Source organism: Phoca vitulina, unplaced genomic scaffold, assembly GCF_004348235.1.
Source record: "Phoca vitulina isolate PV1807 unplaced genomic scaffold, GSC_HSeal_1.0 scaffold44, whole genome shotgun sequence".
Classification (NCBI taxonomy): domain Eukaryota; kingdom Metazoa; phylum Chordata; class Mammalia; order Carnivora; family Phocidae; genus Phoca; species Phoca vitulina.
The window spans coordinates 9,235,130-9,252,064 of record NW_022589747.1 but is presented as its reverse complement, the minus strand read 5'-3'; the positions used below and the strand labels follow the sequence as shown (position 1 = coordinate 9,252,064).

At 45.2% G+C, this 16,935-nt stretch overlaps 1 protein-coding gene across 1 annotated transcript in view; it reads right to left on the bottom strand.

The window, feature by feature from the left end:
• Positions 1-9,801: 9,801 nt before the first annotated feature.
• LANCL2 (LanC like 2) overlaps positions 9,802-16,935 on the bottom strand; it is a 56,729-nt gene continuing 49,595 nt past the window's right edge. Inside the window, exons 7-9 of the mRNA XM_032430486.1 lie at positions 15,570-15,746; positions 15,252-15,324; positions 9,802-11,507 (exon numbers count right to left, since the gene is read on the bottom strand). Of these exons, the coding sequence (XP_032286377.1) occupies positions 11,404-11,507; positions 15,252-15,324; positions 15,570-15,746 (354 nt within the window). The 3' untranslated portion in view covers positions 9,802-11,403. The remainder of the gene's footprint in view (positions 11,508-15,251; positions 15,325-15,569; positions 15,747-16,935) is intronic.

Here is a 16,935-nt window from a genome sequence, read left to right as displayed (position 1 = left end):
CTATATGTTGCCTACAAGAGACTCATTGAAGACATCTGCAGATTGAAAGTGAGGAAATGGAAAAATATTTATCATGCTAATGGACATCAAAAGAAAGCCAGAGTAGCCATACTTATATCAGACAAACTAGATTTTATTTATTTATTTATTTATTTAAAGATTTTATTTATTTATTTGACAGAGAGAGACACAGCGAGAGAGGGAACACAAGCAGGGGGAGTAGGAGAGGGAGAAGCAGGCTTCCCGCGGAGCAGGGAGCCCGATGTGGGGCTCGATCCCAGGACCCTGGGATCACGACCCGAGCCGAAGGCAGATGCTTAACGACTGAGCCACCCAGGCGCCCCAAGACAAACTAGATTTTAAACCAAGGATTTTTTTTTTTAAAGATTTTATTTATTTATTTGAGAGAGAGAGAGAGGGAACACAAGCAGCGGGAATGAGAGAGGGAGAAGCAAGCTTTCTGCTGAGCAGGGAGCCCAATGCAGGGCTCGATCCCAGGACCCTGGGATCATGACCTGAGCCGAAGGCTGATGCTCAACGACTGAGGCACCCAGGCGCCCCTAAACCAAGGATTGTAACAAGAGATGAAGGAGGGCACTATATCATCATAATAATCTATCCAACAAGAAGATCTAACAATTGTAAATATTTATGCCCCCAACTTGGGAGCACCCAAATATATAAATCAATTAAAAACAAACATAAAGAAACTCATTGATAATAATACAATACTAATAGGGGATTTTAACACCCCACTCACAGCGATGGACAGATCATCTAAGCAGAAAAGCAGCAAGGACAAAGCTCCACACTCTTGTCGCATAGCCCGCCATGTGCACCCTCACGGCTCCATGTAAGCCTTCTCTGTATGCCTGCTGGCTGGGTTCTCTGTGGGGTGAGGTGCTGCTCATTGAGAATGTGGCGCCAGATGAAGGAGCTGTAGCAGTGTCTTGGGCCCAGGGCCTGGTCAAACTCGGCTTCCCAGGCAAACAGTTCCGGCATCAGGAGAATGCCAAGAAGAAAGAGGTCCTGAATTCCCTCCAGTACATCCCACCCCCACCCAAGTGATAGTTGGAGCCAACCTGCACACTTCTGAGGAGTGTGAGGTGAACAGTGCGCAGGTGCACCCCCCCTTCACCTTACTGCAGGAGGCTCTGTCCGCCCCCAGTGAAAATGCCACTGTGCTCATGACCAACCCCAAGTTCAATACTTGGTCTAGGATGTGCTGCCACAATGTTGCCTGGAACTTTGAGAAGGTCCTGGTGGGCCCAGATGGTGTGCCTGTGAGCAGGCTTTCCTGCTTTCCAGCCATCGATATTGAGCCTGATATCAAAGCCCTGCTGTCCCGGGGCCCTTCTGTGCCTAAGCAACCCTCCTATCCCTGCTGCTTGGCAGTCACAGCACTGCCCTCTGGAGGTTTCATCCATGATGGTGTTTCCTCGAAATCTGCAAGGAGGAACGCCTGATTTCCAAGAAAATCCCTTGTGATGGGAGCTTCTTGTCCATCCCAGCATCCCCCCTCCCCAAACCAAGTCTCCTCACTAATAAAGTGTCAGGTGTCAGCCAAAAAAAAAAAAAAAAAGGGAAAAGGGAAAGAAAAGCAAATCAACAAGGAAATAAGGGCTTTGAATGACACACTGGCCCAGATGGACTTAACAGATATATTCAGAGCATTTCATCCTAAAGCAGCAGGACTTACATTCTTTTTGAGTGCACATGGGACATTCTCTAGAATAGACCACATACTGGGCCGCAAATCAACCCTCAACAAGTACAAAAAGACTGAGATCATACCATGCATATTTTCGAACCACAATGCTATGAAACTTGAAGTCAATGAAAAAAAAATTTGGAAAGACCACAGATACATAGAAGTTAAAGAACGTCATACTAAAGAATGAATGGGTTAACCAGGAAATAAAGAAAAAATTAAAAAAGTACATGGATGCAAATGAAAATGAAAACACAAGGGTCCAAAACCTTTGGGATGCAGCAAAAGCAGTCCTAAGGGGGAAGTATATAACAATACAGGCTTACCTCAAGAAGCAAGAGAAGTCTCAAATATACAACCTGACCTTACACTTAAAGGAGCTAGAAAAGGAACAGCAAATGAAGCCTAAAGCCAGCAGAAGAAGGGAAATAAAGATTAGAGCAGAAATAAACATAGAAATAAAAAAGAAAATAGTAGAACAGATCAATGAAACTAGGAGCTGGTACTTTGAAAGAATTAATAAAATTGACAAACCCCTGGCCAGACTTATCAAAAAGAAAAGAGAAAGGACCCAAATACTTAAAAATCACAAATGAAAGAGGAGAGAGAGATCACCACCAACACCACAGAAATACAAACAATTATAAGAGAATATTATGAAAAATTATATGCCAAGAGACTGGGCAATATGGAAGAAAAGGGTAAATTCCTAGAACATATAAACTACGAAAACTGAAACAGGAAGAAATAGAAAATTTTAACAAACCAATAACCAGCAAAGAAATTGAATCGGTAATCAAAAATCTCCCAACAAAAAACTCTGGGCAGTTTTTTTTGCAGCATATAATCAGTGAACCCTAAAATCTGAAAGGTAAAAACTAAAGCCAACCAATGGGAAAAAGCAATTCAGATAAACTAAACTAAAAAGCAAGCTGAACATGGCTGGAGAAAAACTCCCAGCCCACTGACTGGTCTCACCTGCATTCTTTTTTTTTTTTTTTTTAAGATTTTATTTATTTATTTGAGAGAGAGAATGAGAGGGAGAGAGAGAGAGCACATGAGAGGGGAGAGGGTCACAGGGAGAAGCAGACTCCCCACTGAGCGGGGAGCCCGATGTGGGACCTGATCCTGGGACTCCAGGATCATGACCTGAGCCGAAGGCAGTTGCTCAACCAACTGAGCCACCCAGGCGCCCTCACCTGCGTTCTTGAGCCTGTGGTCCCGTGACGCCGTCCTGGTGTACTTGCAGGTGCCGTGAGTCCAGACCCGAGTAACCAGGGGGAGGAGCAACAGTATGTTTCTTGAAGTGTGGGGACCCCAGATCAGCCGCATTGGTGTCACCCTGGGACTTGTCAGAAAAAAATTCTCGGGCCCCACCCCAGACCTAGTGAATCAGACAGTAGCCCAGCAATCTGTGTTTTAACCAGTCCTCCAAGTGTTTTCTGAGTCCTCCAAGTGTTGAAGTTTGGGAACCACTCATTCCTTCTGCCATTCTCCTAGGGAATATTCCCTTTCTCTTCTCTCTTCAAATCCCAGCACTGCTGCCACTTGCATCTTCACTCAGAAGTTTCCTACTTCACTGAGAAGACTGAAGAAATCCGAAGAGAACTTCCGCAGCTCCCGCAGCCTCCCAGTCACCCACCAGCCTGTGCACCATCCGTGGGCCACAGCACAGGGGCCAAGCTCCTGTCCACAGCTTACCTGCACTCAAGCACTGGCTCCCACCTCCTCTGCTTCTTAAGGACATCACTCCAGCACTGCCCCTTGTTCAGTGTCACATTGTTTTTTTTTTTTACCTGCCCATTGGTTCATACCCATCAATTTTCAAGCATGCTATTATTTTTCTGAACTTAAAAAGTTTTTTCTTTATCTTATGTCTCTCACCAGCTACGGCCCCATTTCTTTCCTCTCTTTTACAACAAAACTTCTTTCTTTCTTTATTTACATTTTATTTATTTATTTGAGAGAGAGAATGAGCACAAGCAGGGGGGAGGGGCAGAGGGAAAGGGAGAAGCAGATTCCCCATTGAGAAGGGAGCCCGATGTGGGACTCAATCCCAGGACCGTGGGATCATGACCTGAGCCGAAGGCAGATGCTTAATGAACTGAGCCACCCAGGCTCCCTACAACAAAACTTCTTTAAACTATTGTCTATATTGCTGACAAATTCACCAATGACCTCTATCTACTGAACCTAACAGTCAATTCTTAATCTTTCTCTTGCTTATCAGAAGCATCTGGGTCAGTTGCTCATTTCCATCTGCACACACATCCATTTTCCTCACTGGCTTCTAGGAAAACATGCTTCCTATCCCAGTGACTGCTTCTTCTCACTCACTTTGGCTGGTTCTTTCTCTTCTCCCAACTTCTTCTTCTTCTTCTTCTTTTTTTTTTTTTGTAAGATTTTATTTATTTATTTGTCAGAGAGAGAGTGAGCACAAGCAGGGGAAGCTGAGGCAGAGGGAGAAGTAGGATCCCCACTGAGCAGGGAGCCAGATGCGGGACTCGATCCCAGGACCCCGGGATCATGACCTGAGCTGAAGGCGGATGCTTAACCAACTGAGCCACCCAGGCCCCTCTTCTCCTAACTTCTTAATGCTGGTGTGGCCCAAAGCTCTTTGTCTGACCTCGTATTCTCTTTCCTGTTCTCTTTATCCTCACTTCCTGGGTGAACTCATCCAGCCCTATGGCTTTCAATAACACTGATAGACTCCAAAGTGACAGCTCCACCCCAGATTTCTCTCTAAACTCCAGACTTTTCGTGTTTGTCATCTCAAACTCAATATGCTTAAGAATGAGCCCTCATCTTCCTGCCTGACCTCCTTCACATCTCAGCTTCTGGTTGCTTGGGACAAACACTTTGGAACTATCTTTGTCTACTTTTTTCTACTCTGCACCTATTTTAGGGAATTCTATTGACCCTAGCTTCAAGAAACATCTAGATTCTGACCACTTCTCACCAACTCCACTGCTCCTAACTATACCGGGGTGAGCTACCACCACCATTTCTCTCTTGGACTAGCCTTCTCTTTTCCCTGCTGCTACCTTGCATTCTCCTGAATGATCCCTTTAAAACATAGACCAGATAATGTCCTTCATTTGCTCAAAACTCTCCAGTGGCTCTCTATATCACCCAGAGAGCCAAATTCCTAAGAATGGCCTTCCAGGCCTAGTCTTCCTCTATCCTCTATCACCCTCTTCCTCATTCACTCCATTCCAACCAGGCTTTCTTTTTTTTCCATGAACCTGAGTGGTGTGCTCCGACCCGAGGGCCTTTTCACTGGTCTGCCTTCTGCCTGGGTGCTCTTCCACAAACGTTCATCTGGCCAACTTCATTTTCTTCATGTCTTGGCTCAGATGTCACAGTCTCTAGTCTTACTCTGATCATCCTGTTTAAAATAGTAATGTTTTCTCTCCGCCACTGTCAGTCCCTTTTATTCTGTTTTATCTTTTTTCCATATTATTACCTTAACATGAGACAATTTGCTTATTTATGTTCATTGTTTCTCTCTCCCTGCTATACTGCAAACTCTACAAGGTAAGCATCTTTGCTTTGTTCACAAAGCAACTGCCTAGAATAGTGTGTCTGGTGTTGAATAAGCTCTTAATGACCATTTGTTGAATAAGTTAACATCCTCAGAGAGATAAGATATTGCGGCTAAGAAATAAGAAGACAATATATTTAAAAGGTCCCTAAGAACAAGACAAACTCCCGGACATAAGAAAGGAAACATTTAATAGAAGGACTGGAAAATAGAGTTGAAATCTCTTGGAAAGTAAAGCAAAAAGACAAGGGGATGTGGAAAGGAAAAAAAAAGTTAGGGACCGTCACGGGAGATTAACACCCAAGTAACACCAGGTGTTCAAGAAAAAGACAAGGACATCAGAGGGGGAAAAACATTAAGAAATAAGTTAGAATTGAAAGACACAGGTTTCCAGGGAAGCTGGAAGGGCCTACCAAAAGTCCAGGACTGACTCATTATGGAGAAGAACAATGACATAGAGAAGAAAACATCTGAGAAGAAAAAGAAGAAAACATAGAGAAGAAAAAATCTGCACCTTGTAAAACGATGACATGCAAGGCACGAGATCACACACAACAAAACAAGGATCACCATGGCTATGAAATTCTCAGAGGTAATGCCGGAAGCTAGAAGACCGTGCAGCAACGCCTTGAAATTTCAGCAGAGAAGTGATTTCTAGTCCAGAATTCTATAAACAATCGGTGATTTAAGTGTCAGAGCAGAACAAAGACATCTTTCAGGCACGCAAGGTCTGAGAACATTTAGCCCAGGTGCCAAGAGGAAATGTGCTCCTCCTTCCCGACTCAGGGCTTCTTGGGGCCAGGAGAGCAGGCCTTGTTCCTTATCCCCCTTTTAGTCCCCAACAGCTGATATAGTATGTGATAACTTCCTCTGTGAAGAAATGGTTTGAAAAGCCGGCCTCATCCATTCTTGGGACCATGGGGAATATTTATGATTATGGGAGGATGTGTGATTGCATTGCTTGGTACATGCTTTATTCTCTTACGGGCAGTACTTTAAAGGGTGGGGTGAACTCTATTGACATGTGACCTGCACTGCTTCTGGTGGACGATCCTGTGAAGGCCACAACAGGCCACCTGATGCAGAACTGGGAAGATCTCTGTGGGTCTCTAAACGAAGAATAGGCCAGTGAAGTAGAGGACCCAACGTCTCTCAACTTTCCGATCTGTCATAGGCCTGAAATTGTTGCTTGGTTACTCCTTGCCCCTATGGGATTTCCTCCCCTTGAAAGACCCTGGGGCAGTGAGGCGCTCACGCGTGCGTGCTCACGCGTGCACACACACACACACACACGCTCAAGTGGCTGGAAGCTCCAGCATTTCATGAAGCACGGGATTTTGGAGCTGGACAGTTCTGGGTTTTCATTCCACTACTTAGGAGAGTGAGCCTGTTTCATCACATTTTAAAAGCACTACACCAACACCTTCACTTCCCCCAACAGAGCACTCACAAGTGGCTAGACACTTTCTCTACTTGTTATTTCATTTTAATCCTCCCACCAACCAAATGAAGATGTCCTGATTATTGTCCTGATTTTCTGGAAACAAAACAAAACTTGAGGCTCAGGAAATTTCTTGTCTAAGTTCACACAAGTGGTTGAATTCAGAGGTAAACACAGGCATTCAGCTTCTTAACCTCCAGTACATATGCCCCTTGATGGCTGGGATCAGCCTCATCTTCATGTCAGAGGGCGTCATACCGCACAGCTGGGTGATTACTTACCTGGGGTCCTCTCCTGCCATACCTGGAAGACGCACAGCGTCTTCTTCACCCAGGAGGCTTACTGCCCCCACCCCACAATGCAGAGGAGCTGTCTGATGTCCTCTTAAGGGAGGGCCTCCCCTGCGTCTGAGCTCAAGGCTACTCACTCCCAGCGGGTGTTCACCAAGCAGGACTGTGAACTCAGGAGGCCAGAATCCATGACCGTGTGTCAGTTCACTCTCAGCACTTAGCCCAATGCCTGGCACACTGTAGGCGTGCAATAACCGTGTGCTGAATGAAGGACTCAAGCCTCCCACCTCTAAGTGGGAGGGGAAAATGGGTGCAGTGGTATTTGTGAAGCAACTGGACCTCATAATAGCCCCAAGCATCTGGGATCACTGGTGCTTCTAGCGATCTAGCTCCGGGGAGCCAGTCTTGGTTACAATGGGGCCTTGAAGGAGCCTGCAACCTTGCTCTGATCAGGAAGGGCAATGATGCAACACAGCCTTCCAGGGCCACGGGCCCGTTGAAGAGCAGGCTGACGGGCATCAGGAGGTGACAGTCACTTTGAAAATTGACAGCTGGCTCTCCTCAAGTCAACGTGATATGGAAAAGTCGAGACCTGAAGGTAGCATCTTCCACTGTGATAGGGATCTTCCTAGATGGGCGGGTGCCTTGTGATCCCAGATTCCCCTGCCATGCCCATCTTCCACAGCATCCCTGCTCCCTGTTTTGAAGCCCAGCTTGCTAACATGCATTCTTTACTCCAGAACCTGAACTTTTTACCTTTTGGAGTCAAAGGCCACTTCAAAGCTCTGATGAAACTAGGAACCCCCTCTCCGGATAAATATTCATATGCATATGCACAGAAAACATTGTACACACCTAGGATCCTCCCAACAACCATGGCCCCACCCCGCCCTACAAACCTAGCCTCATGCCGGACTTAGGGCCAAGAAAGGAAGAGCCCCTCTAAGCTGCAGCAGACAGCCTGGGATGGAGTAAGGACAGTCTGTCAAAATGTTCAGGGAACCTGGACTTTAAACTTGGATCACTGCTCTTGTGAATCCAGCAAATGAAGTAATAGATGTTAAAGCCCTATACAATTACACTAGCAGTTGGAGTCCCCCCCCCCCCCCAGCCTGGAGGGCAGTAAGCTCGAGCAGGTGACAAGGACAGAGAAAGAGGCCCTGTTCCTCCTTTCCTAGGCATGTGCTCTTGCGCAAGGCCTCTCCCAGGTTTCAATTCTTACTTTCTGCAGGGGGCATCTAGGGGAAGGGGTACTGGGTGCAAGAGAGTATGACCAACGGCAAACCCCGCCTGTCCTCCATGCTAGCGGTTATCCTGGGCAAGGCTGTCAGCTTTCTCACTTGTAAAACAGGGATAACAGTGCCCGCCTCCAGCAGTGTTGTCACCATTTGTCACCGTTAAGGACGGTGAGGGCAAAGGCCCGTCACACCATGCCAGCTAAATGTAGGAGGCTCTTACCATCATTGTCCAGCTTTCAGGGAGCCTTGGGATAAAAAAAGAACGCATGTGTAGATACCGTGTTATCGTTCTAATGAATTATTCAGTACCTCGTGATGTGGGCGATTGCCATATTTTTAAGTGAGGAATGAAATCTTCAGAATGGTGACCAATGCTCCCAACCAACCTCACTCTCAAATGCAGATGGAGGTGAGAATAAATGAAGAGCCCACAAGTCGTCATTGTGGAACTGTCTTTACTAACAAAACCAAAGAACCCCACACACTTTTTGTGGCCATCGACTTTTTTTCTTTCAAATTTTAAAATGGTATTGTGCATACACATAGTTTTTAAATTTAGACACATTTTGGAGATCACAAACAAATCACGAGATCACCGTGCGATGTTCTGAGATCTGAATTCAAACACTTAGAATTACTGAACCGACTTCCGTAAGTCTTCTGTTCCTTGAAGTGGATGCTGTTCCTCCTCCGCCTGCAGGGACTGTCCCTTCTGCAGCAGCTACGTAACAGGTGCTAGGAAGGGGGTAACGTAGAGTCCGAGAGCTGCGCATCTGTTAACATCTAGTGGGTAAGCAGGAGGGTGTCAACCCAGCTGACTTAAAAAAGGAAACCCCATAAATAAAAGCTCCATTTATTCCACAAACACTTTATCTTTCCCTCAGTACATTAGTTGGAAAGAAGGCTGACACTTAACTTCTCATATATGGTGAGATGCCCAGGTAAGTGAGCGAGTCTCCGTTGCTGTTTCTGGTCTGGAGACATGTGCCCAGAATCGGGGGCTTCGACGTGCTCCCCCTGGCTGAGGCAGGATGTACTGGGGGTTTCCGGGGGCAAGCCCTGTGCTGTCCCACTGGCTTCCCCTGAGGAATTAAGTTTGGGCAAAGCTGTTAGCTGAAGCCTTGAGGCAGGTGAGACCTCCTAAGCAGTGTGTGTGGTCCGGAGGAGGTGGGTGGGGAGGGAGGGAGGGTGCACGGCTGTTTGGCTCTCTGCCAACAGTCCCCCTCAGCTGATTCAGGACCGCATGTCCTGACTTTAGGAATGGGGTACTGGGCTGCCTGAGAAGTACTGGGCAGGCCCAGGAGGTTGGTTAAAATATAACCAAGAGCATTTATACCCATGGAAGCCATCAACCTAACTTGAGAGAAGACAGTCATGACTTAGAAACAGTGTCTGCAATGAAGGCATCCATGAGGCTTCATCTAGAAAATGAAGGTCCTGGGGCGCCTGGGGGCTCAGTCGTTAAGCGTCTGCCTTCGGCTCAGGTCATGATCCCGGGGTCCTGGGATCGAGCCCCGCATCGGGCTCCCTGCTCCGCGGGGAGTCTGCTTCTCCCTCTCCCACTCCCCCTGCTTGTGTTCCCTCTCTCACTATCTCTCTCTCTCTCAAATAAATAAAATCTTTAAAAAAAAAAAAAAAAAAGAAAATGAAGGTCCATGTTCAGATGCCAGGCCCACAAAGAAGGTTCAGCAACACCCGACGAACTGCATATGCATGAAGGAGATTTGTCTTCTGCATGGATATTCCTGCTCCTTTATGAAAGGAGTGGAAACTAGGGCTGATAAGTGATTAGACAGACCCTTATGGACAAGGACCAGACCAGCGGAGAAACCTATCTAGGCTTTTATGACCCGTGCCTTAGCTCACAAGAGGAGAAGTGCGTGGAAAGTCCTAGGCCACTGGTACGGTGATGACAAACTCTTCTAAAACCTGAAATCCACACGACAGAATTACTGAGAATATGCTAATCCAAATTAATGTCCATTTTTTTAGATAAAACAGGTCAGGCAGATTAATACCACAATTTTCTTGGTTAGATGATGTTTCCCATATGTATAAATGCAGACTAGTCCTTTTATTGCATCATATATTTCAATCAAATGTGAGATTTCAATCACCCAAAAGTAGACCAAAAATGACCGTATTCCTCCCAAATTTACACTGAGATAACTTACCAAATTTTGATGTGAGTTTAATTGCAGGGACAGGGGAACAGGTGAATATCTGCTTATCGCCATCTGGAATTGTATCTACTGAACTTATAATAGGTTATGATGATAAAATTTTAATAATGTAAGCCAAATCTAGGATTGCCAATGCTTAGTCACCCCTACTTGATTTACAGTATGGTCATGGAAAGGCCTCCCTTGGATGTTTTCTGGTATCACGAAGTCCAGCGCCCAGGGCACTGGCTGGTTTGGGCTGGGACTGACAGAAGCCTCTGGAACTCCACACAGGTGCCCGGAACTTCAGCTGAGAACAGGGCGCCCCAGTAGAGCTGTGATGCATGCCCTCTGGCTTCTTAAAGACACCAAGGGTGAACACAAAACACAAAGAGGGAGCGGAGCGTTTGGCGACCTGGTGCAAAGGCTCAACCCCCACCCCCCACCCCCAACCATTCCAGCAAAACCCCCCTCTTATCTTCCTTTTCGGTTTTTGGAATGGTCTTTCCCTTGTGCTTGTCCGAAAGGTACTCACAGAGAGTGCTGACAAAGTATCACGAGGATACCACCTTAGAGACGCTTGCTGGTAGATGAGAGAGACACCGCCTGACTATTCCCTCTCAACACAGGAGACGCCTCCCTTCAATCTGATACACAGAGAGGTGGCTGCCGCCGTGCTCTCGCGTGCGCTCGGCTCCGGGCTCATGGGAAGGGAAGGGCTTTCTGTTTGGAACAACTTACACCTCTAGACAACGAACACCAAGGAACATGCAAATGCTACAGAGGGCTGGAGGTGAAGAATTCGTATTTCACACCAGTGAGGGGAACACTGTTACGAAACGCTGACGGGATGGTTTCTGTCATTCATGCTCTAACTTGAGGGTCTTTGCAACAAAGGGGGCCCGTGAAGGTGATTGCTTCTTTTTTTTTTTGGCCTTCTTCCGGATTCACAGTTGGTTCTGTGTCAGGCACTAAGCAGCCTGGCTTTTGGTCCAAACAGGTGTCTTAGTAGTCTCTTTACATCTTTTTGTTCCTCTGCAAAGGAGCAAGTTCAAATGCTGGAAACTGGGATGTCTCTGGTGCCAAGATGTCCGAGAGAAAGTGAATCGCGCCAGCCATGCCTGCAACGTACAACATGCATCCTTTTATTCAAGGGCATTAGGGGAGTGTCCAAACCAAAGTGACCTGTGATCACTGCCTGTACCAGGGCCTACAGGGATGATGGGAAAGGTGCTGAGGACGTCACAAATGACTTCATAAAAAAACAAAAACAAAACCAAAAAAACACAAAGAAATCCTTACATTAGCACCCAGCAGATAACGATACCAGTTTTCTTCCCTGTCTTATTTTTTTTTTTTTAGTTGGGTTCTGGGCTTTAATCTTGTGTCTTGCAACTCGGAGATGATCTCATAGAAGGGCCACCTAAAAAGTTACGGGTGCTGCTATGGTGTTACTTCAACTATAAAACTTCCTCTCTCAGCGCTTTATTCCTAGTCCAAACAAAAAGGTTGCATTTTGTATCTTCTTTGAATTTTAAGAATGCCACTTTAATTTTTAAAAACTTTTTAAAGTTTAATTCCAGTAGAGTGGAATTCTCTCTTCCACATCGGTGTTCTGCACGGTAGTCTGCGCCAAGATCGGGCTTTGAAGAGACCTACAGGAGGGTAGGCGAGGAAGCCTGCCGGCTCCAGATCTCTTGACAGGAGTTTGATTTACACAAGTGTGCGCATTTGTCAAATTCTTCACTATATTAGCTTTAGGTGTACGATTTAATGACTCAACACTTCTCTATGTTACTCGGTGCTCATCACGCGTACTCTTCATCCCCATCACCTGTTTGCCCCAGCCCCCCGCCCACCTCCCCTCTGGCAACCGTCAGTTTGTTCTCTGTAGGTAAGAGCCTGTTTCTTGGTTTGTCTTTCTTTCTTTCCCTTTGTTTTGTTTCTTAGATTCCACATATGAGTGAAATCATATGGTGTCCTTCTCTGACTTAGTTTGCCTTAGCACAATACTGTCTAGCTCCATTTATGTTGTTGCAAATGACAAGATTTCATTCTTTTTCATGGTTGAATAAATATTCCATTACACACACACACACACGAATGCTACTTTAAAATGAACTTTGTTTTCGGGGCGCCTGGTTGGCTCAGTCGGTTAAGCATCTGACTTCAGCTCATGTCATAATCTCAGGGTCTTGGGATCGAGCCCCGTGTCGAGCTCTGTGCTCAGGGGCGGGGGATGCGGGGGGAGTCTGTTTGTCTCTGCCCCTCCCCCTGCTCATGCTCTCTCTCTCAAATAAATAAATAAAATCTTAAAAAAATAAAATGAACTTTGTTTTCATCGAAATCCCCACCGCAAATCACTGTAGTCTGCACCAAGATCGGGCTTTAAAGAGACCTACAGGAGGGTGGGCGAGGAAGCCCGCCAGCTGGCTGGCTCCAGCCTCTGGGCCCCTTATCTCCCTTTTCAATCAGAACAATTCCTCTCTTATTGGATTTTTGTTTATAGCTTTTCTTTTGACGTAAAATTTACATGCACCCAAACACCCAAGTCCTCAGTGGACTCCTCTGAGTCTGACAAATGCACACACTCGTGTAAACCAAATTCCTGTCAAGAGATATGGAATCCTTCCATCACCTGCCCCCCGTGTGTCCCTCTCCAGCTGACCCCTGCCGCCATGCCCAGCACGGAGTAGTCTGGCCTGTTTCAGAATGTCCTTTGAATGGAACCCCACAGTATATATAGCCTGTTCTGTGTGGCTTCTTCCCTCAATGATTTTGCAATTCATTCACATTTTGTGTCTGTCATCAGCTGTTTTCCTACATTTTGGTTGTTCTCAGACTAACCCTGTAAGTTTCTGTTTGAAGAAAGGATTCCAGTAGCTTAAGAAATCTGAAAAACACTGACTTATTAGAACCTATTAGAAAAAGACGATGACCCACGACACCCTAGAGTGGTCCATTTGTTTTCTTGTTTTGGTGGGGAAGAGCAGCAGATTCACCTCGACGGAGCACTTGGGCAGGAGAAAGCTCCAGAAGGGGTTACCGTGTCAGTGACCCTTTCAGCCTAGTCGCCTCCACAAAGGCACCAGAACTACTCTCCACCCACCCCACAGGGATCTACCTAGAGCCCACCAAGGGAACAGACGAATCTAAATTCCCAGCCTTTAGGGAGTTGTACATTCCAAGATCTTGACCTACTCAGGCTTTGGAGCTGCCATTAATAAACCTGAATGCACTCCATTGAGAGTTCAGGTATTAACTCTGTTCTATCTAATGCAGATACACTGCATTTTTATGATGTAAAAGACTGAAATTTTTTTCTGAGGATTATTTTTTCATTATGATTGCTTTGAATATTAAAAGGATATTAATCGGCAAAAGATAATGGCAAGTGCTCTATTTTCTGCTTATATTTCTAATATATGATTAAAAAATATACCCAAGAGCAGAAGCAGAATAGGGCCTATCACTACAGATAATTCAGACATCAGAAGGGAAATAAAAGAGGATTAGCTTTACACACATCAACTTGACACCGTAGGTGAAATAGAACAATGTCTCAAAAATATAAACTACTGAAATTTACCATATGTGAAACTGATAACTTGAACAGCCCTATGAACTAACTAGTCCCCACCCAAATCTCTACTCCAAGGTTTCACTGGAGAATTCTACCAAACATTTATGTTAGAATCAACACCAATTCTTCCACCGATTAATACATTATCTGTTCCAGAAAACAGAAGAGCAAAGGATACTTCTCAGTACGGTTTATTAGGTCGGTATTACTCTGATGCCAAAAGCAAAGATAGTACAAAAAGCGAAAACTCTAGGCCAAATCCCTCATGAATATAGATGCAAAAATCCTCAACAAAATATTAGCAAATACAATTCAGCGATATATAAGAAGACCAAGTGAGGTTTATCCCAGAGATGCAAGGCTGGCTTAGTATTTGAAAATCAACCAATGTAATCCACAATGTTAATAAAGAAGAAAAAAAAAATCCACACGATCGTATCAACTGATGCAGAAAAAAGCATTTGACAAAATTCAACACCCATCTATTGTTTGATTTTTTAAAAAAATATTCCATCATTTATTCCTTCTGAAGTTTACTTTGGAATTAGTATAAGATGTAGCTCTAAAGTAATCAAAAGTTATCACCAATTTATCCTAATATCATTCAACCTTTGCCCTTTGATTTCTGTGGCTTACATCACAAATTATCTAATTCACACACACACAGGCACACACACAATATAAATACAAAAAAGGTACGAGTCCTCTTTGTAGGGTTTCTATTTTGTTTTCCTGAATTATAGTCTATATATGGTGCTTTGCAGCACACTTACTGCGTTTGCTCATTTCCTGTCTTTGCTTGTTTTTCAGAACGTTCTTCAGTAATGCTATTATTTTTTCCAACTACCTATTTTCCTAACTACTAATAGTTTTAAGCTACTAATATCAATTATTCATCCTTCTTTATATATCTGAAATAATTAAACATATTTAAATAACTAAACAAGTTTCCTGTGAATAGATCAGTATTATATACACAATGTTACAGACAAAATGCAGAGGAGTAACCTTATGATTTCTTCTTTTACTGAGTAGCAAACATTCTATGTTGTCTGCATATATTCTTTAGAAATATTTGAAGCACGCCCACGGGTGCACGAAATAGGTAAGGCAGAGAGACTCGACGTAATTTTCAGCAATAAACTACTTTGTTCACAGCTGCTTTACAGTGGGGGAGTTATTACTCAAGGAAGAGCAAATGCAACAAGCCAGTGCAGAGACACAGAAGGCCCAAATTCACTCACCCAGATATTTAAACCCTGTGTTTTCTGCTCACTCTTACCTTCAAAGAGAGAGTAGGGTCTGTCGGGGATGCGGCACCCGTGTGCTCCATATTCTAGACACCACTCTGCAAACTAAGGGGAAACACATTTAAGAGCAGAGATTTCACTTGGTGAAAAGGCAGCAAATGAGACACTGCAATGAATTCACCAAGCACTCGAGGAAGAGGGTTCCCGGGCAAGGGGTACTGCTGGGCCAGGAGAAACAGGGGAGACCACAGAGCTGGGAGAAACCGGTTAAGAGAAGGAGGGGAGCTGTAGTTTTGGATTTTGTGCATGCTCTGGAGTATTCCCAAGTTGTCCCCATTAAGACTCCTTACTTTGCAAGCTCGGTAGAGATACTTTTTATCCTGCGTGAGATGGTACAGGGACAGGAACGAATAGCCGTTCCCGGCTGTCCCGTGGCAGATCCCGTAGCCCTTCCGAAGCAAACCTCGCTGCCAAATGACATCACTACACTCCATGGCATCTTTCAGGTATTTCTCCTCCTTAAAGACCTGGGCAGTGAAAAGCAAAACAGCGTAAGAAAGATGTTTTCGATGATGAGTTAGCAAAACAGTTTCCCTTTCTGGCTAGTCATGACACCTTAGGAAACCTGAAACCTGAAACCTTACCCCCTCTGGGGGTAAACACGACCACCACCAGCAACCCACAGTACCGCACCTCACGATCTTAACCTACCCATCTCTTCCCCTTGTCCTCCCAGGTCATGGTTCTGCAAAAGTAGTTCTAAAATGTAGTTAAAAAATTAAAACAGAAGCTACCAGAAACCAAGAAGCGTTCTGTAATTCCCAGAGCAATATGCCCTGCAGCACTAACACGCTCCTGGTGAAGTCACCTGAGGGACTGACGGTCCCACAATATCCTGTCAGCTAGGTCAAGAATACTCAGTATCCTGGGTCAGCCCCACCATCAGTAAGACCCGGATGGCCTGGCACTTCAGGGCTGGTGCGATCCATCACACGGAAACCAGCAGGAGCTTCCTGCAGTCCCCGGAGCAGATGTGCCTGGGCTGCACGACTCACTGGCACGGTCTCCACCGAGGGGTTTCTACGTCAAGAGACAGGTGAGCTCGCCGAAGACAAATGCCTGGCAGGAGGAGGCTGTCTGTTTTTGCCTCCTCAAATTCCCTTTTAAATTTTCTTCTCTTTCCCCTCACGTTTCATTTGTTTTGTTTCTCTAGTCCTTCCCTCAGAATCTGCTGTAATCTCCACTCGCTTAGCTCATTCCATGCTAGTGTAAATGAATTAAGAGGCAAAAGGGTCCTCAGAGAGGATCTCCTTGGGGGGAGCAAACAGGATTCATCTACCTGTGACTGATTAGTAGTGACCTCAAAAAAAAAAGAAAGATGAACTATGTGCATCAGTGTTTGCAGAGGGTAGAAGGGCAAAGAGAGAGACATTTGCATTTCACTCACTATTCCTGATGTAGAATCTATTCACCAGGGTCAGAAGCAAGACTCTTAACTCATGAAAGCAACTGAGATGTGCGCTCTGGGGTCAGACTGCCTGAGTTCGAATCTCAGCTCTGTCACCTTGTAACTGTGTGGCCTGGCCTTGGACAAGTGGCTCAAGTCTCAGTTTTCTCAACTCTAAAAGGATACTAGTTCTTCAAGTCAGTGGCTTGTTATGAGTATTAATGACACCAAATCAATCAAATGGGGGAAAAGTCTTTTCAAGAAACAAT